Genomic DNA, 20,529 nt, shown 5'->3' with positions numbered 1-20,529 from the left:
GCAAAGCTCCCTGCGCATGTGCGCAATTATCGACTTTACCCCTATGTTTTCAATTAGTCGACGACAATGTGAGAAACATTTCTCGGAACGATAACTATACCGCATGATTAAAATATCTCCCTTTTATATTTGATTGTGAATTCGGTCAAAATGTTGTAATGAATGCAGTTGGGAGTAGTTGCAGTAAAGACTGGTGTAAATATTGTAAACATTGGTGTTTTAGTGTAGTGTTGTGAAGGATTGGTGTTGTGATGCGCGCGTGGGCTTGGTGGTTCGCGCTGGTGGGCGCTGTGGCCGTGGCGCGGGAGTTGGACCCGGCGGCCTGCAGCGCCCGGTTCGACGTACAGCGGGACAAGATCATCCGCACAGAAGAGTCCCGGGATATGGGAGCTAGATACTTATCTGAGCTGGACGTGGGGACTCGTGAGGAGTGTCTACGACTATGTTGTGAGACCGATACATGTGATGTCTTCGTTTACGAGGAAAAGGTGGGTCGTGGCATTCCAAAAATAAATAATCCGCATCTCATCTTTTATCTCTCACGGGATCGTAACAACTGGGTCTAATTTACATCAAATATTTACTAAATTAGTTTTTATAGAATACTGTTGCCTTATCATTTATCATCAGCCACTAGTAAGGCTTTGTCTGAGGCGATTACATTTTAAACATTTAATGTTTGTTTGTTTGTTTGTAATACTTTATTTGCCCAGAAATTTACACAGTTATGCAAAATTGTACATAGTTATAAAAGAAATAAAACAATTGCTATGACGGAATCCCATGAAGGGACCACTTCCAGTCAACCGGAATTTAATTGTCTTGCAGAGTCCCGGCAGCTGCTATATGTTCAACTGTGGGCCGCCGGAAGATTTTCGCTGCAAGTTTACAGCTCACAGCAACTTCAGCAGCGGCGTGCTGGCACTGAGTCGCCGCCTGGCAGAGCTCCAAGATCAGGAGCATCACGAGAGACAGCTCGCTAGCCTCAGGTAATTGATTACCTTACCTACTTCCACCTTAGTTCTCTCATACTGCTTAGGCTGTGTTTCAGTCAAGTCCTTATTCTCTATGTTGTTGAAATCTCGACTCTGGCTGACGTTGTTTCATCTGCGCGTATGACCATGAAGAAAAAATTAAGGTCATAAGGGGCTGGAAAAAAAACATCTCATTTAGTTACAAAGATATCATCATCGCTTTCGAGGGCTTATGAAATTAGTCGACGAATGAGTCAGCATGATCATAAAACCAATTTATTTATACCTATTCATCAAGACATTTTATCATTCGCCTACAGGAGTCCAACAAGCACTGCGCCGCCGACAACGACCCAGGCTCCGGTCCGCGTACCACCTTCCGAACCACCGCAGCAACTTCCACGTAAATATTCTTCCAAAATTGTATTGATCATTGATTGTCAGATTTTATTGATCAGTCGCACCAAAAACATTATTTCATTTGAGTATTTGTTTAGAATTACGATTTGATTCAATAAATAATAGAGTCCTACATATACATGAGAACAAAAATTGAAGGACTTCGACATGTACACCACATATTAGCAAGTATGTGTTAAATTTGATTCCTCCGACGGTAATGTTCAGTTTTATACGCTAACAACACGATAGGTAGGTATTTCAGTAACGCACAATCTAAAGGCACGGAATAGCATGTATTAAGAAAACAAAAACAACATTTGCTTCTACGCTTAGAAAATACCTGCACGTAATGAAATTTACGTTTTTTAGAATCGTGGTCGTGGGCGGGTGCGTTCGTTAGTCACAGGCTAACAACGTCAATAACTGTAACACATTGAGTCACCACATAAAACGAACGCATGGTTTTCTTAAAAATTGTTATCTTGATATAAAGTTACCAGCCTAGCCGCGTCAGAAGACATTGGGAGCCTTGCCAAAACGAACTGGTGTTGCTTGTTATAAGGTGTTTACAAAAATATTTACATTATGAAGACGTGGTCACGATAAAATAATTTACGCTTTTCCGCATTTAGGTATTAATATATGTGTATAATTAAATGACAAATTGATGTTAGCAATGTTTGTATATTCAATTGGAGCCGTGTAGTTTCCGGCAGAAATATAAAAAAGAATAGGATAACTCCATCTCTTTCCCGTGAATATAGGATGTTTATAAACTTGGGATTCTTCATTTAGGTGATGGGCTAGCAAGCTTTCACTATTTGAATCTCAATTCTATTATAAAGCCAAACAGCTGAACGTGGCCTTTCAGATTTTCAAGGTTGTTGGCTCTTTTTACCCAGCAAGGGATATAGACGTGACTAAATGTAAGATTATGGTTCGGAGTTAAAGAGCCAGAAAATAATTTATTAACAGTGCAACAAATCACTACTGACGCAATCCGCGTTCTCGACAAAAGCAACAAATAGGTATATTATTTAACTGTGGGCACCTCTAGATTAGCTGCTTATTTCTAGAATTGCATTCCCGCGTCTCTGTTGCCTGATACTTTCAACTTAGCTACTTTCAAGATTAGGTATCTAAAACTTAAAATTAATCGTCCTTTATTTCTCACACATAAATAAAAATATCTTCTAAAACAACTACTTACCTATATTCCATGCCTCCGAGAAACGGGGGCAAACCATGTCGGTGATTTATAGCTGATATTTTATGTTATCAATTTACCATTGATAATAGGTATATTTTTATCAAACCTACAGAGCTGATAACTACTTTTATTCTTATTCACCGGTAAAACTAATTAACTTTGATAAGGAAAATGGTAAGGAAAAGGTATGTTGCAAAATGATGCAAGCCCTTATAATTGTATTTTATGTTTTATTTGTAAAAGAATAGTCTTAAATGTAGTATGTAAAGTTTACATAAATCCCTAAATTAAATGGAATACCTAAACCTTTTCAGGTAGACTACTAAATATTTAACAATGATGATGATGAGATAATGATTAAAATTATTCAATAAATCACAACGTTACATCATGTTGAAATTATTATTAGGTAGGGACTTGGGACCCTTAATAACGGTGACTTTAATATTTAACTAAAAATATAAGTAGCTAATGATGTATCTACCAAATAAGCTGACCGCCTAATATAGCATGTATCATCCCGTTTAGCAGCAATAGGACGATGCAGCCGCTACCAATTCGAATGTCGTCGTGGTGGGGAATGTATTGCGGTGTACAACGCGTGCGACGGGATACCTCAATGCGCGGACGGAAGCGACGAAGCACCTGAGCTGGGCTGTCCGGCCCCTCCGCCTCCTGCGCCGGCATTGCCCATCGTGCCTTCACCACCACCACCACCAGCGACCAAAACCACGCTGCCACCACCTCCCGTTAAACCAGTTCAGGTAAGTCTTATTCAGGTATCGAATGATGTGTCATTGTATTGCATAGCCTCGCAGATTTCTGCGCAGGAAACCTCTCAAATTAATCTCAGAATTGAGATGCAATATGAAAACGTTAAAACAACCACAACCATTGATCCTGTGATATGCATTTCTGCATTCTTGTTATTGTCTACGTGAATGCATAATTGCCATTTCTATAGTTTTGTAATATTCCGAATTCTGAGGCAGATAATATTTAGCTATCTAATTCAATTTCACTTTGCAATATTTTATGCATATTGACTTATGTGTCGTAGGTGGTTGAAAGCGGCGAGTCGAGCGTGAATGAAGGCGTGGAGAGCCCGAGTGCCGATCGCTGGCCGCACAGGCTGACGCAGGTGCAGCCCCAACACAGGTACAACGGTGCGTACTCAGAACTAAAAGATAATAAAATACTTTCGTGGGACAAAAGGAACACTAAAATGGCGCGCTCAGGGTTCATTAACAGGGCTACAAATCACCGCTTCCGACAAAGATAATAAAAATATTCTTTTCTTGAAAGTTTTCGTGTAGTTAACAGTAGAATAGAGTATAAATTGAACCATCTTAATCTACCCGTCGACCGTAGATGGTAAAGTTAAAGCAATACGTTTAAGCTAAACAACAATAAATCTATCAAAACTTGGTTAAGGACTTCGTGATGCCAGGCTCTTAAACAAACAGCTAAGGACTTAGTTGCGAGCACATTCAAAATTTTGATCTATTATTTTTGATAACAAACCAAACACTTCTACTTCGGTATGTACGGCACCTTAAAGCGGTATGTATGGTTACAGAGCCTGCTCGCAGTTCTCACATCTTCAGCCACAAAGGCGGCCTGCTTCAGGAGGGAGACCCTGCGTCGATGGCGCAGTACCCGGCGTTTGAGCAGCCGTGGCAGCGCCGCACTTGGCCGCAGCCACCCCAACCAGGTATTGAAAAGTTTCAGATACGTGTAGGTACTGCAAACAGGCAATTTAGATATTTTAGATTTAGATTTTGGCCTACCTTGGAATTTTAAGGGTATATGTTTCCAGTTTATAAAATAATACATTAAACAGCACAAAGCAATATCTTTCACTTCCAGACTATCTTTAGGGTTGATAGGATAGCCTGTTGTGCCCGAACAAAGATTAAAATAGGTATGAGATGGAGGTTCGTCACACATTGCACATCATAAACAATCGATATATCCGTATCGAGGGACCCATTTCAATTAATGAAAACATTTGTTTTTCAGTAATGGATTGGGCGGGGGGCGCTGGTATTGGCATCGGCGGCGGAATGTACGCGCGGCCCGCGGATTGGTCGGAGCCCGACCCGCGGCGGGCCTGGCCCGTGCCGCAGAGACCAGAACCTGTTAGTATTTACCTTTAGTTGATTAGAAATTACGATGACTTCAGGTAGCGTACGTCCGCTTTCAGGCAACTGAATCTGTTATAATCTTGATATCCCATTAAATCTTATCTGGTCTATTGTTATGGTAAAGGCGATTTTGAGACCGAAATTGTGTCTCGCTGGGAAAAACGTAAAGAAAACTCCACTTTCAACAAAATGCATGACGGTGTAATCAAATCATGATCGGATGAGAGGTCGGAACGTAGGTATACTAAGTCGCTCCGTTTTAATTTCATACACCCACTCTCGGATTGTGACCCTGATCCCTGTGGATCTGGAGGACTGTTCCTCAAAGGGAGAGAGCAACCGTGAAAAATGCCAAGTAGTGTCTCAAAGTTGATTTAAATTTACAATCCTACTAAGATAAACCGGTCATGACTTTTAGACAAGGCAATTAAGGACTAAGATTTTCCACGTAGTTTTTGTTTCGTCTGAACCTAACTCCTCCAGAGACTATTATAAACACTAATATCTACATATTTCAGGACATATCAATGTACATGCCGGCGAAGACGATGCCCGAGTTGCCAATGGCGTACTCGAGCCAGCAGCAGACGCTGCGAGACAGCGCTAAGAAAGGCTTCGACCTGGAGCGCCGGCCCGAGCCCACGCAGCCGCCGCGGGCACCTGTGTCACCGCCCGCCCCGCACGAGGAAAAACCTGTCATTGATAATACTACCAAGAAAAAGGTATTTTTTTTTTCAATATAGCCCGCTTCATCACTATATCGCGCCCGTTGGTGCCGTGTGGTTCCCGGCACCAACACAAAAAAGAATAGGACCACTCCAGCTCTTTTCCATGGATGTCGTAAAAGGCGACTAAGGGATAGGCTTACAAACTTGGGATTCTTTTTTAGGCGTTGGGTTAGCAACCTGTCACTATTTGAATCTCAATTCTATCATTAAGCCAAATAGCTGAACGTGGCCATTCAGCCTTTTTAAGACTGTTGGCTCTGTCTACCCCGCAAGGGATTTAGACGTGACCATATGTATGTATGTATGTATGCATCACTATATACCTACCTACATACAAATCTGTAAAATAAATCTTTAAATCTGAAATTGTCACAAGACATTTAAACACATGCTTCTTCGTTAGGCTGCCAACTTCTAACGAAAGTTTGCTATCAATATTACTACCCAGTGTCTGACTAACCTAAAGATATAAGAAGTGCTCATGTGAACATAGGCGGTGATCGACAGGTCAAAATTTTCTTCTGCGGACTGGCTATCCTTAAAAAGTCTTTTATTTTTTTTTATATATGTGACTATAGGATTTGGCTCGTCCAGCTGAGAGCAATACATTCAGCACTCACCACGAGGAAACCGTGCACGAGCACTTCGTGGGCGACGAGCACGAGCATGACGGCCTTAGCGAGCATCCGCCATCCGCCATCTTACTTCTTGTTTTAGGTATGAATGAATCTGTTTACATATTCCACAGTGCAGAACATATGTATTCGTTTCAAGTAATCTTCTATGTAACAAGAAACCCCACTTTAATTTTGAATTAAATATGAAAAATTATCAGAAACCAAAAACTAAACTGTAAAAATCATTCATACTTTCTTCTTTTTCCTGGGTAGGCTGCAAAAACTAAAATATACTTAGCAAGTTTCTACTATGGTCCGTTATAGGGTAAATGCCTATTCATGCTATTTGCATTTGACGCGGTCTTATTCTATTCACACTCAGCCACGACTTTATCATTCAACACTGTTGTAGGCGTGGCTATGACAGCAGCCATGGGCGGCATGCTGGGGTGCCGGGCGCGCGCGGTGCGGCGTCGGCTGCGGCGCGGGAAAGCGGGGCTCGCACACGACGCGGACTACCTCGTCAACGGCATGTACCTCTAGTCTGTTTGAAGTTACAAATTCAGCGAAGCATAACATTGAAACAGCTCAACAGTATTCTTTAAAATAATAAATGTAAATTGGTTATATTTCTCCAATTTATATAAAGAAAAGGATTCAATAGTCGTGTAAAAATATCTTGATTGATTGGATACGAGTACAATCAAAATATCTGGGGCAGTGATATAATATTACATAATGTGCTATATTCATGAATTATAAGAAGAATAAATATGTCCAGTCCTTATATAATAGATTGTCGGCTTTAGCAATTTTGGTGCTCCATTCCATTGACTTGAATTTAATAACTGACCAAGAGCGCCAAATTAAAAGTTGCACGCAATACTATTAAGACATGGAACAATGATAACATCTAGGTATATAAAGTCACCTACTTTAATACGATTGTCGTAGTAAATTTGAGACTGGGCGCGTGATAAATTGATACAATTTGTTACAATAAAGCTCGTTGCGCGGATACCTACGTTATTCCATTTCAGATTACGGGTTGTATTGTAATACAGGGACCGCGCGTAATTTCGAACGTAAAAGTGCTGTATGTGGGTGTCTCCAAAACTAAAACAGACTGATCAAGTAAAACTTGCACTTCCATATACTTACACCATAGGTATTATAACGATCTTATCACTGCATCAATAATGAAAATGAGGACTTCAAGGCAATATCGGGTGTAGCGATACTTGATCAGTCCTTAAAACACATAAACCTGTATTTAATGATTAAAAGATGTTAAGAAAAAATAAATTTTGCGAATTTTCTTTGTAGGTATGTTAAAAATTTTGTAAAATTATTGGTTTCTTTTACATTTGTTCTATACTGAAAAGTGATTGAAAAAAAAATAATTCTGTTCCGCTTGTTTTGACCTACCAACCTAGATTATTTTTTCTGTGTAAATTGTCATGAAGTTTTGGAAATATTTTACTAAATAAGATATCTTCCGCAATGTAAAAAATATAGTTTTACTCGTTTAATAAAGCTTTAATTAGTTAAAGCCTAAATTTTCTAGATAAAACATCAACTTTAATTGTAGATATATACCTACTACAACGAAGTTCGCGATAATTGGATAAGCAGATTGCTTCTTTGCAGTTTCAGAAGCAAGCAATTGTACTGTGTAGGTATCTTTGTAATTGAAATGAATGTTAGGCTGGGCAATCATTATTCGAAACAACCATTTTTTCGTTGACTAATGGATAAGTAAACAGTCATCTACCTACATATAATCAATTCTACATAAATGTACGTTAAACTAAGCTACATATATATTTTCTTGTGTAGTTTCTTTAGTCATCGCCGTTCGACACAAAAAATACTCTTATTCAAACAACTGGTTATTGACCGTTTATTAAATCATAATCTTGTGTAGAATTTAAAGAAGTGATTGCTCATCCCCTACAATAACCTTGATAGATCTTTAACTAAAACAAAATAAAAAGAAATTGTCATGACGATGTGTTGATAAGTCAATATTGTAAATAATGGTTACCATTCTTCACTTTGTTATAGTAACTAACTAAATTATGTGTAAAATATAAAATGTAACACAGAGCAAGTAATCTATGATTAATGTTCTGTGATGCTAATATGTACTGTTGGGAGTGGATAAATTTTGATTGGTTTTATGGACAAGAAGGCCAGGCTCCAGGTTTATCTTTCCCGAACTAAAAATAATTAATTAAATTTAAAAATGTACGTCTACAGTTTGTTCAAAATTATCAGAGACATTATTTTTGTTTGTAAAATAATTCAGTTTCTAAATAAAATGTTATTAATTACTGTTGCACCATGTTTCATTGCATCGGCTACCTACCTTGTAATTTCAAAAATTAAAATCTATTATATTTTCTAATAAAAAAAATCTCCGTAATTCATAGATTACGTATCTATGAATTACGGAGATTTTTTGGGATCATTTTCAGTGATAATTCATAATAAAATTATCGTTTCTCGTATGAAATTCATTTATGTTTATGGATCTAGTTAGAAAAGACCCTATAAGTTTAAATTAGAAATAAAATAAAAATCCTTCAGATTCAGATAAGTGAAAGACAGAAACATAAAACACATTATAGTTCAACACTTTAATAATAAATCATATATTATCACATATCATGACACACAGGGGCGCGCCGTCAATACAAGTCTTTATTGCGAGGCTATAGAGCCAAAAGCATTCTCCACCACCATTTTTGTTACAACAGGGGGCATTTGAACTGAACAACATACCTACTATTATAAATGCGAAAATGTTGAATGTATTTACGTAAGTTACCTACTCTTTTATGCAAAAACTACGTATCGGATGAAAGTTTACAATAACAAAGGCTACATTTCACTTTACAGTAAAATAGTAGTAAATATAGCATGTAAGTGAAACTTATATACATATTCACTTTTTTATAATATAACATAATTCTTAAATTATTGTGTGAAAGCCTGTTAAGTTCAGATACACCATGTGTAAACAAAATCGCAGCTGGTCGGAAATGCTTAGACGCAACGCGGTTCGTCCATTAGACATATAAAGAGCTGACTAACCTAATATATACTAAATTATACATATAAAATTTCAGGCGCAGTTTAGGTTCAATTAATCGTACAGTTTCCTATTATGTGTGTTGATGAACGCGCGGTACGTGATTTTTTATGGTGGACGGCAGCGCTGCAGCCGCGTGTGGTTAAACAGCTTCCATTGTAGCAAACACATGTTCGAATTATAATTTCACAATGGGCTGTTTTGTAATGAGATGACTGCCGCACTATGTGAATCCCTAAAGCCATGTCAGATGCCTTTTGACGGTCTGAAAATATGACACCAATGTTGGCTTACACAAACTAAAAACAAACCGTCCATCGCCATATTACATGCAAATCCGACCAGCTGCAAAAATTACCAACAAAAATTCTCACGTTCATTCACTGGGGAAAATCGCACACAAAAAGACAAATAGGGAAAAAGTCTATGTATGACACGGTATAAAGTATTCGAGAGCTTTTGAGTAACACTATTTTTAACAAAATTTCATAAATGACATCTGTACTAAATGTATCAACAAGAAAAACATGGACAGTAAGTACAATTCCTTAATGAAAGTTTTTGAATACCTGACGCCTTACTTCACCTGCAGAGTCTTCTTTAGTCATCTTCATTTCGAATGGTAAATAATATAATTAAAGATAGAAAGTAGGTATGTATTTGATTTTCATTAATAAAAATGTTTGAGAGAAATAACCAAAAGTTGTTAGAGGTCGTACACAATTAAACGTTTGACGATCTTATTGCAGCTTTGGAGTGAGCATCTTACATTATCATTTTGAATGGTAAAATTTAATAGACACAAAACATACGGTCAATTATAACTATATTCTTTAACCGAAATCGATAATTTATTTTTGATGTCAATAGATTTTCAAACCCAAATGGAATTACTATATTTCAAGACACTTATAGATATAATATAATAATAGGCTCTATATAACATTTCGATAAAAATGTAAAAGAACTCATAGAGACACGCGAAGACGCTAACCGCCAAAAATACACCTATATGCTATAAGCAGGGGTTTACACCTAACAACGACGATATAAGTATACTAGTGATAAATTAAATTTAGTTTTATAAAGTCGACGTCTTTACATCGCAAGACTAGGCACTTTGAGGTACCGATACACTAAACACTTACATCTAATAAAATTTACGAATTTATGTATGTCTTTTAGTGAATAAAGCTGGCTAGCTACACATTTGATCGCTATAATATTGATATATATTGAATATAAATTAAATCAAATAAGGACAGGTTGTCACTAGCTTATTATTAGCGCCATCAAAACTCAAGCTGTCAAGTACTCATGAGTGTAATGGTTTTTTGCAGTATTTTTGTACTTGCCGTTAAATATGTGTACTTCATCTTTATGGTATCATCCTTGCCGGACGTAGACCGAGGTTTCTCATTGGTTTCTACTTAAAAGACTGCCATTTTTAACAAGCTTTGACTATTAGGCTGCCACCAGAAAATGCTTTTTTGACTTGAATAATATAAAGAACAAACACAATAATTTTGTTTAGAGTGGCGATAGAAAATTAAACAGTGAAACATTAATCTTCATTCCTATTAATGATCCTATAATCTCATTTCACTATGGCCACATACTTAATCAGCTTACTTAATAATTCGATTTCAATTCTTTGAAAGTCATAATTATAACAGTTTTTAAATACATAATTTACTTCAAAGACATTGTACGTACAAAGTACAGAACCTATAAATTGATTAAATAATACCCATTTGATATTAATTCAACATCTTGAAAAAGCTTTCTTCAATTATTCAAGATGCTGAATTTCAAAATTCAACATGTTTTAGAAATATAGGTATGACCGCATCAATATTATTAATTTAATTTCTTCTTACAAGAATCACAATGAATAATCCCAACTTTAAGCTACCTATGGTTAAAAAGTTCCTTTGTTTGAAGCGGAATGTTTTCTCATGTTATAGAAAAATTAAGAACAATTAAAAATGAGTTACTTTATTGTATGGCCGCAAAAATTCCAATATAATTATTTCCCATTATATGTATACAATAAAAAGTGCAGTTAAATCAGGACTTTTTAGACAGTCTTTGTATTAAAATTTACTGAATATTCAATTCCAGCATATATTAAATACAATTCATTACAGTTACAAAGATAAATCGTTGTTCTTAATAAGGTTAGAAAAATTTCGTTACGTTACTAATAGTGACTATTTTATACAGAAAAAACTTGACATTATAAATAAATTTAAATGTAAACTGTCTTAAACTTTCTTGCGTTTATCGTGGATCTGCCAATACGATCCAGTTGTTATATTTAATGTATTACATACATGTCATATTTATAAATAGAATTGACCTGATCATCGGATAATGATCGATTGAAAGACACTGGTTAAAAGTATACTTAAAATTATGGTGTCAAGGCACTTGATTATAAAGATACATAACAAAACTTAGTTTTCTCGCTTTTTGCCAAAATATTGGTTGTTGCCTTTTAAAAAATAGCAATGGAAATAGGGAATGTATAAAAGTTTAATCACTTCCAGAATTCAGGCATTTATCTAAATAGTATGCAAACGTGCGAGATAATTAAATATCTGTACATTACAATGTTAGTTACAAATTTTGGAAGAAATAGACAAAGTACAAGTGTGATATTGAGATGCATTTAAGGTGATTCAATTTATTCTGATAGCGATTAGGGAACGCATTTCCATCCATACCATTTTAGCCAAATAGGTGAAAGCATCTAGAAAAAGGTGAAAAACTCCAATAATCATATTAGACCCTTTCTTAAGGGTAAAGACCTTAAGAAAGGGTCTAATATGATTAATGGAGTTTACAAAATCCAAAACCAAGTGCACATTTACAAGATGCATGATGAATTATTACAAAGGATAAAATTTAATTTAACCCTTACAAAATAGAGGACATGTTTGTTATTGCAACAAATAAATACAAAAATAATATGGCGAAAGAGTACGAGTACAAAATATGAGCCATTTGTACATAATATCTAAAAACAATCGTGTTATACTCACGCGCTTTTCGCCTATTATATATAATTCAATCATACGATTTCACCTATTTCGTCCCTAATTATTCTTATTATTTCTCAAGTCGCGGGATACTGGTTTTGTACTTATAATTTATATTTATTGTTATGTCTATCTAGGTAATCTAGCTAGACAGAAAAATCATTGAAGTTCCTATCTAAAGACGTGTTTTGCTTTTAATTCGTTTGAATGTCTGGGCCAACAGTGTCTTTCCAGTATACATTTTTATTTGGAAACCGGCTTAGCCATCAAAATCTGAATATCATTGAGTTTTGAGATGCAAAACTATCAGTTACACGATATACGACACTTTTACAAGTATTATCACTTCTACAGTATGATATTGTCCCGATTTTTATGGGCTTAGAAATGATTGTATTTAAAAAAAATTACAGCCATTATTTTTTTTTACAATTATGTAATTGGACGGGAGTGGATTCGTGTCGTCAGGGCGCGTGATGGCGTTCTGGACGAAGAGATTAATGAAGGTCGGTTCAAACAAATATGGTTGGATTTCGCACCTGAAATAAATTAAGATCATGTTAATGTACGGATTTTTTGAAAATTTATGTTTTATCTACTACTACTAAGTATAAAGGTTTGTAAATGTGAAGTATTGATTATTACGCTCTCGTCTCGGTCTTCTTTGCGCCAGTTGGTAGTTGTGTATAGAGAATATATCTGCCGCCAGCCTCACCTGGAGCGTCTGCGACCTATAAATATTATAGTCTATGCTAGTTTTATAATATAAACTAAGGTAATACATACTGCTCGGAGAGGAGAGTAGTCAAAACGATCAACTAATTTCAAATTTTAATTATTGCATATCACACAGATCTACAGGTGTGCTGGGTGGTATTTCTCTAAATGGAGATATGAGGCAAGTTAATCTGCGGCCACCAGCCTCGTATGCAGTCTCTTCACACCCACCTTCACCAAGCCCATCTCCAGCTAGTAGAATGTAAAGAATGTAGAGTGGTCTATTGTGTATAAGTTAGAAGCTCTCCTCAGAGAAGATAACTGCGGGCGCCAATTTAGCTTGGAGCCGCCGCACGCCCGCCTCGGCGGAGCACTTTAGCTAGCAGAATGAGACATACCGGCCACAGAGTGTAGCAGTCACAGCGGCCGCCGATGCGCCAGCTGGCAGTTCTCCACGTAGAGGTCCTTGACGAGCAGGTCGGCGGCGGCCAGGCGCGCCTGCAGCCGCCGCACGCCCGCCTCGGCGGAGCTCAGCTAGCAGAATGAGACATACCGGCCACAGAGTGTAGCAGTCACAGCGGCCGCCGATGCGCCAGCTGGCAGTTCTCCACGTAGAGGTCCTTGACGAGCAGGTCGGCGGCGGCCAGGCGCGCCTGCAGCCGCCGCACGCCCGCCTCGGCCGCGGCGGCGCGCGCGCGCAGCGGGGCGGCCGAGCGCGCCGCCGCCGCCAGCGCCGCGCAGCGCTGCGACAGCGCCGCGCACGCGCACGCCCGCGATCCTGGGAATCGAGAATATCACGCTCGTCGCAAGCCACGCGGCAGACGTAGCCCAGTAAACGAGTCTTCAGCCCGACTGGTGATGAATCGCATTCCCGCCGAGAGTATTTATACTATCGCTGTTTTGCTTTTTAGTATGACGTGAAACGGGACAGCGACAGTTTTCGTACGATAAAAAGGGCATCGTGCGAGACATTATTTTAAAGTAAAATCCTCCTATTTTCTTTATATGTAAGCTAATCACGGAAAGTTGTGCACGGATTTTGATTTTTTTTAAGAGGGTTTGTTAGGAATGTTTATATCTATAAATGCTACACGAAGCCGGGGCGTCCTGCCCCTGCTCTTGTAATTTATACAAATATTTTCTTTTTTAGCCGGTGCTGCTCACCAATAAACTAATCAAAACGAGGTGGGAGAAGGCATCTCATACTACAAATGAATAACCATTCATTCATAAGAATGTCGTAAAATGCAACTAATAGAATAGGTACATTCATCTAGTGCAAGCTTCCTTGCTGATTTAGTAGCTAAGATAAACATAGTGTATTCTCTTTTCCCATGCAGATTGTAAATAATAAGGCTAATTAACTTAGGACTCTTTTAAGGCATCTGTTACTAACTGAATTTCAATTTTATTAGTAAGCCGAGCCATATGAATATGGCTTTTCACTTACTTGGGACTGGGACTGGTAAAAACAATAACGTATTTTCCAAATACGTCGAACCCCCTAAATACATAAGCTTTGAAATCCGATAAAAAGTGCAAACCTCGAGCGACTAGTTCACTGATCCGCTCGGCGAGCCGCTCGATGCGCTCGTCTCGCTCGCGCAGCTCCTGCTCCTTGGACCGGCGGTACGCAGCGAACTCCTCCTCCAAGTCTGTCACTTGAGCCTCGAGTCCCACTTCCTGAAAATAAATTTAAAGAAAATGTTAAGATAAAAGCGTTACGATAACAGAGTAGAATAAGAGATAATTTGGATATTGTAAAATGCGACTTAGGCATCAAAATATGAACAGGTCGAAAGGAGATGGCCCAATTGAAGTATGGACGACTGCCCTGGAATGTATACACAAAACAACTATTGTTATATAATCTTGAATCACTGTATATTCATATTTTGTATGAAAAAAGTTTCAGGAACTTGTCAAATGTCTATAATCTTAAAAATAAACTTCCTCATCTACTGGCTCAATTAATCAACAAACTTCTTATAAAATGCTTTTGCTATAAGTTTTTATTCAGGAGTTTTTACTGTCGCATACACATTACACATCACTTAACTAGTCTGGTGCGAAAATAAATCAACGTACCATTGCAATTTGTATTTATTTGTGGTATATAAGTGGTACTAGTTGTTGCCCCGCGGCTTCGCCCGCGTGGTTATTCTTTATATTAACGAAATACATATATATTTATTTGTAATGTATGTGAGAATTCTACTAACACAAACAACAGCATGTATTCAAATACACTCTGAACTGAACATATAGATTTTTTTGATTTAACAATACGCCCCACCAACTTGATAAATGTGATCTTTGTGTTTTATGGCAACAGGTCTGTCTATCCCCCAAACACGTGAGACTATCATGTATGCTACTCCTAAAAATCTTACTTGTCTTTATCCCTTAGGCTATACAAAATCTAAGGCCATATTTAGCAAGACCATGAGGCGTATAGTTAAAAACAGGAAATCAAAATAGTGATGGATTTCTAGCAGCATCGTCTATCATGATACACCCATTTGATTTAGGTTTAAGGGGCTCCCTTATGTGAAACTAGTGCCACCGCCGACTAAAATCATTACTCAAAACAAAATAAATAAACAATTATAAATATCAGATCAATGAAACAAAGAACGGATGAACGAACGAGTGACGTCTGAGAGATGTTCAATTCAAATGTAACTTCGCGTCGGTCTGACCAGTGTTGCCAGATCATAAAATCGATTTTTAATAAATATATATTTTTATCGATTTAAGTAACACAATCAATTCCAAATGTACAGCAAACAAATTATTTTTAAAGAAAAATATATAGATTGTTATTAAATATACCTAAAAATATTGAAGTGGTCCCAAAATAACGCTTCTTACTAAGCGTATATATATACTGTACATGTTCATAAATATCGATTAAATCGAAATCAGTAATCGTACGGGAAGTTAATAAAAACTTTTGAATGGCAACACTTAACTCGTTGTTGTCAAGGAAGCCATGAAAGGAAGTGAAATAAGATTAAGAATCTTTTATTATAGAAAATCATTTTGACAAGTTCTAGGAAAAAAATTAATACATGATAATTAATAAATTAATATTTCAGTATTATAGGAAAATACCATTTATGTATACGTTCTTAGGGCAGTTTTGGGCCATCTCCTTTGTCAAAAGTTATAAAGTAAACGTAACGTAAGTTTACCGGCACCTATTCACTCGTATCTTTTTCTCATGGATGTCGTTAAAGCCGACCAAGGTAATAGGCACATTCATTGATAAGAACTTTCTGCTAAGGTTATGGGAGTCTAACGGGAGTTCACGATAAAACCTAGCTCACCAGGATCATGGTGAAAGACGCCGGGCTCCTCTCCACAGAAGGTCAGGGTACAACCAGGACAATAAAGTCATAAAATGATACCAACTTGTATTGTAGGCAGTGCATGATTAGGCGCGAACTGCCTCTCATACTCCGTGATCTTGCTGGCCAGCTCAGCCAACCGCTCGTCGCCCATTCGCTGCTCCTCCGCCAACAACTCCCTCTCCTCGTCCAGCTTCCCGCTCCAGTACTCCTCGCAACGGTCGTATTCCTGTTTCAACTGCTCCAGACTTATTTCCAGTTCCCTAAAAAAATTACTTTTTACTATCAAAGTACTTTATGAAAAAGTATCTGACTCCAACAAGTTTGTCCATCCCGGTTGTTAATAAAGCACACAATACTCAAATATGATGCTGATTCACTATGAGCAGTTGTATAGTTACAGATATGTACATTATTGTAATATTTTAAGATAAATTTTTGAATAAAATATTATTATAAATCCATTTTTGTTTATTTTGCTTTCATCTGTGAATTTGATTAAATAAGGAAATATATAATAATCTTTAGGTGAATTTACAAATTTATTATATTTCTAATCATCTAATTCTTGTTTGTTCCTCCATTCTTTCTTGCTTTGAGGAGACCAAGGAAAGAAGAATAGACAGGCACTTTTTTAAAATGAATACATACATACATACATAAAATCACGTCTGTAATCCTTGCAGGGTAGACAGAGCCATCAGTCTCAAAAAGACCAATGGGCCACGTGCAGCTGTTTGGCTTAATGAATATGTTTTTATAAATGGTTAGCAAAATGTAAATTAAAGTTAATTAAAATTTGTTGCAGAGTTCTCTCATACTCACTTAACAAGGTCAGAGAGCTTTTGTTTTTCTACAATATGTGTTGCTTCTACTTGGGCTAGTTTCTGTCGTAATTCATTCGCTACACTACATCGTCCATTGCAGGCCTCTGTCTGCCCATAAGCCGATGTTGCCTCTTCATTTTTTAAATCATTTGATGCTGTTTCCTCATCAGGTGATGTGACCTGATCATCATTTGATTTAGTTCCCTCGTCACTTATTGTAATCTGTTCATCTGTTTGAACACTAGCTTCTATGCTAATGTTAGTTTGTTCCATAAGCATCAGCGCGTCACTGATTTCTAGAATCTGAAAATTGTGAAGCATTTTTGATTGGATAAATTAGGCAAAAGGTAAAAGTAAAGACATTTCTTTATGCTTTCCTACACAGTAAAAGCATTGGTTTTTTTAGCATTTAAAATAATGAAAGATTTGTTGTGAAAAGGAAAAGTTTTCATTATCCTAGTGTTGATATGACGGTCACAGTAGTGTGTGGTAAATATTAGAATATACAAACTTCATATTATAATATGTGCACACACCTTATCCCGCCATACCGGCGATGTGTCCCCAGCACGCAACAAGTCTCGTAGCCGACGCGCCGCCTCGGCGTAGCCCAACACACGGGGCTCCAGACTGACTGGCGATGAATCGCACTCCTGCTGCATGCACAAAACATCAAATCCCTATTATTATAAATGCGAAAGTAACCCAGTCTGTCTGTTATGCTTTCACGCCTAAACAACTGAACCGTTTTTATTAAAGAGATAGCGTTGACCCTGTGGTAAAAACATAGGCTACTTTTTGATTTTGAAAAAGGAACCACATAGACGAAGTCGGTGGGCAAAAGGTTGTATACTAATAATTAAGTTAAAAAATTGCTATAAACACAACCTTACAAAACTTGATCTACTTATATAGTTTTTCTGTTGTATTTTTAATCACCCTTATTTTTTTTATTTTATACATGCAAGTGCTTTTACTTTTTAAGGTATGATATGCATATTAAGATGAATGAATCCCTTATCCCTTACTTAAATTATAAATTCGAAAGTTGTCTATCTGTTTCGCTGTTAAACCGCTGGACCGATTTTGGAATAAAATATAGGTTACTTTTTCTGAAATTCCCCACGGCAAAAGCTAGTAATAATATATATGAAAAGATAGTATATGCAATGTTAATTAAGGTTAAGTTAAATCTGATGTTGAATTTGAGACTGAATTGATATATCACATTGAAAACAATTATAACAAAATTCTGGATGTAAAAATTCCTATCTACAAAAGAAATTACCTCTGCACAGTGCATTAACTCGCCCAGTTCGACAGACAAGTCTCCAATACCAACAGGCGGTAGCGCAGAGGCGTTGATGCGGGTGCGCGCTTCTAACTCCCAACATAGCTCGTCGTTTCGGTCGCGCAGCTGCTGATTCTCAGCGCGAAGCTCGGCCATCTGCCGGGCGAGCTCGTCGTCCTCACCGGCCGCACGCCCGCGCGCCTGCAGCGCGGCCGCCGTGGTTGCCGCACTCAGCTCGTCCGCCAGCCGCGCCGCCGCACGCTCGGCCGAAGTCGCACGCACTTCCGCTGCCGCTGCGCGTGTTTCCAATTCCGCTATGCGAGAAACTTGAGCGCTTACTTCTTCTCGCAGTCGCGTCTCGTTTTCGGCACGATGCATCAGTTCCTCTTCCAAGCGGGCACGTGTAGCATTGTCCCGTTCGCGCTCGACGGCCCTCTCGGCATCAGCCTGCCGCGCCGCCTCCGCAAGTCGCGCCTCTGCACGTCGCACGCTCGCCGCGAGCTCAGCCTCCATGCGTGCGTGATTTTCGTCGTTATCTAGAGCGAGCATATTGGCACGCCGGTTCGCCTCGGCAACGTCAATGCGGAGTTTATCGCGTTCAGCCGTAGTGAGCTCCATGTGACGTTTGGCTAGTCTTAACCTGAGCCTGTCAAGCTCCCTGGCTGCTGTGAGAAAAAGTGTAGGAGTGTGAAGCTGTTCATCCAGAGGATCACTGCATGCTCTTAGTTCTTCCTCAAGAGCATTCTCAAGTTCTGGCAGCCGGACACAAGTGCCCTTGAAGCCAAGCTCCATCAGGAGGCCTTGAGGATGTGGCACACCAGCAATTTCCCAACAACTTATAATACTTTCTACAGATATCCCATTTATGTCATCATCACCTATTTCACTAATGTCTCCATGGTTTGCTAAGGTAGTGTCATTTCTTGCCACTTCTATTGAAGAAGATAATGATGAATTGAGTCTATTAAAGAACTCACCAACTGTAATGTCATCCTTAGTATGAGACTCCTCAAATATGTTTTCAATGAGAAGGGGATCAATACTATTCATGTGTAACTCTCTGCATAGAGAGAGTGCTTGCTCATAATTGATGTGACGGTTATGGTCAAAGCAATCTGAAGAACTGCCATAATTTTCAACATATTTTTCACGAGTATCCATGGCAGATGTGCTGCGGCGGAACCTCATTCGCTGAGAATGTCTAACTCTTTTATCTTCAGTATCAATTCGAGAAACTGATGCAGCACGTGGACTATGTGGCTCGTCTGAAATGGCAAGTGATTTTTGAGGCCGTGATCGACGGCCGTACTTTTTAGAACCAAAAACTATTCTTGGGGCTACCTCACGACCAGAAGAATCTTCGTCACTTTGAGATTGCAGAGCAAGGGGCGGAGAAGCTGTTGCCAATGACACAGTCGTAGATGTCGCTGTAGATGAGGATGCAATGGGATCTTTTGAAAACGTGGAAGAGTCTCCAGCTCCAAGGACAGATAACAGGCCGTTGCGAAACTGTGTAAAGGTGACACGCTCCGTCCGACGCTCGAACAGAGAGTCAACGAGCGCAGCGCCGCGGTCTTCTAACTGCAAAGCGTCACACAATTCTACTACAGCCGATTTGTTTAAAGCTTCTTCGTTATCTACGTCGAAGGTCTTGAACACAGAATACAGCTGTTTTTCGTAAGGATTCATATAGGAATTATCCATTCTTAAAGATCCCATACATACAGAAAATAGCATTTATTAGACTAATTCATTTTGTTACATAGTTATTATTGTTTAATTGTTATTTAAATAAAAGAATACGTATTACAATCTCACAAATCACATTAAAATTGCATCGTATGAAAATGACATTTTTAAATGTTAAGAAAACTGACAAATTGACTTTGAGTTGAGCTAAATCATCTTACTGATACGTCACTGTCACATTCACGGTCATAAGTTTTTTCTAAATGATTTTACAGCCATGGCTATGAGTGAAGAACTAAAAGCTTTTAAAATAATGTGAAGAGAGGAGACGATTTACGTTCCAACTCACGAGTCTTACCTGCGCTGCGTCACTAAAGTTGCCAGAACATGTTCATTTGCTTTATTTTTTTAAACTTGAATTAAAGATAAGACT

General features: G+C 38.2%; 2 protein-coding genes across 4 annotated transcripts; one reads left to right on the top strand and one right to left on the bottom strand.

Moving 5' to 3' along the window:
- Positions 1–251: 251 nt before the first annotated feature.
- On the top strand, positions 252–8,420 carry LOC106132418 (uncharacterized). 2 transcript variants are annotated; one of them, XM_013331826.2, is made up of 10 exons: positions 252–488; positions 829–989; positions 1,295–1,377; positions 3,118–3,350; positions 3,647–3,752; positions 4,166–4,300; positions 4,609–4,727; positions 5,252–5,455; positions 6,040–6,178; positions 6,491–8,420. In XM_013331826.2, exons 1-10 carry the CDS (start codon positions 252–254, stop codon positions 6,619–6,621), a joined length of 1,548 nt encoding a protein of 515 aa, XP_013187280.1. In that variant the 3' UTR covers positions 6,622–8,420. The 2 variants fall into 2 exon arrangements, with proteins under 2 accessions (XP_013187280.1, XP_060803929.1); XM_060947946.1 differs by having other exon boundaries at positions 3,115–3,350.
- Positions 8,421–8,705: 285 nt separating this feature from the next.
- Positions 8,706–20,326, bottom strand: LOC106132287 (blastoderm-specific protein 25D). Of its 2 annotated transcripts, none has more exons than XM_060947651.1 (7): positions 18,405–20,326; positions 17,653–17,769; positions 17,115–17,419; positions 16,354–16,552; positions 14,481–14,619; positions 13,335–13,714; positions 8,706–12,758 (listed from the first exon to the last, which is right to left on the bottom strand). In XM_060947651.1, the coding sequence occupies exons 1-6, from the start codon at positions 20,142–20,144 to the stop codon at positions 13,509–13,511; spliced, it is 2,706 nt and encodes a 901-aa protein (XP_060803634.1). In that variant the 5' UTR covers positions 20,145–20,326; the 3' UTR covers positions 8,706–12,758; positions 13,335–13,508. The 2 variants fall into 2 exon arrangements, with proteins under 2 accessions (XP_060803634.1, XP_060803633.1); XM_060947650.1 differs by having other exon boundaries at positions 17,653–17,772; positions 18,405–20,325.
- Between the last annotated feature and the right edge of the window lie 203 nt (positions 20,327–20,529).

The sequence above is a fragment of the Amyelois transitella genome, chromosome 14 (genome assembly GCF_032362555.1).
Source record: "Amyelois transitella isolate CPQ chromosome 14, ilAmyTran1.1, whole genome shotgun sequence".
Taxonomy (NCBI): domain Eukaryota; kingdom Metazoa; phylum Arthropoda; class Insecta; order Lepidoptera; family Pyralidae; genus Amyelois; species Amyelois transitella.
This window is presented reverse-complemented; position numbering and strand designations above follow the sequence as displayed.

Excerpts from the sequence above, each read along its gene's own strand:
- LOC106132418 (XM_060947946.1), top strand. The coding sequence starts at position 252 with ATGCGCGCGTGGGCTTGGTGGTTCGCGCTGGTGGGCGCTGTGGCCGTG. Across the intron at positions 990-1,294 it reads AGACAGCTCGCTAGCCTCAG|GAGTCCAACAAGCACTGCGC; the intron begins GTAATTGATTAC and ends ATTCGCCTACAG. Across the intron at positions 4,301-4,608 it reads GCCGCAGCCACCCCAACCAG|TAATGGATTGGGCGGGGGGC; the intron begins GTATTGAAAAGT and ends TTTGTTTTTCAG.
- LOC106132287 (XM_060947650.1), bottom strand. The coding sequence starts at position 20,144 with ATGCTATTTTCTGTATGTATGGGATCTTTAAGAATGGATAATTCCTAT. Across the intron at positions 17,773-18,404 it reads AGTTAATGCACTGTGCAGAG|CAGGAGTGCGATTCATCGCC; the intron begins GTAATTTCTTTT and ends TTGTGCATGCAG. Across the intron at positions 16,553-17,114 it reads AAGCTCTCTGACCTTGTTAA|GGAACTGGAAATAAGTCTGG; the intron begins GTGAGTATGAGA and ends TAATTTTTTTAG.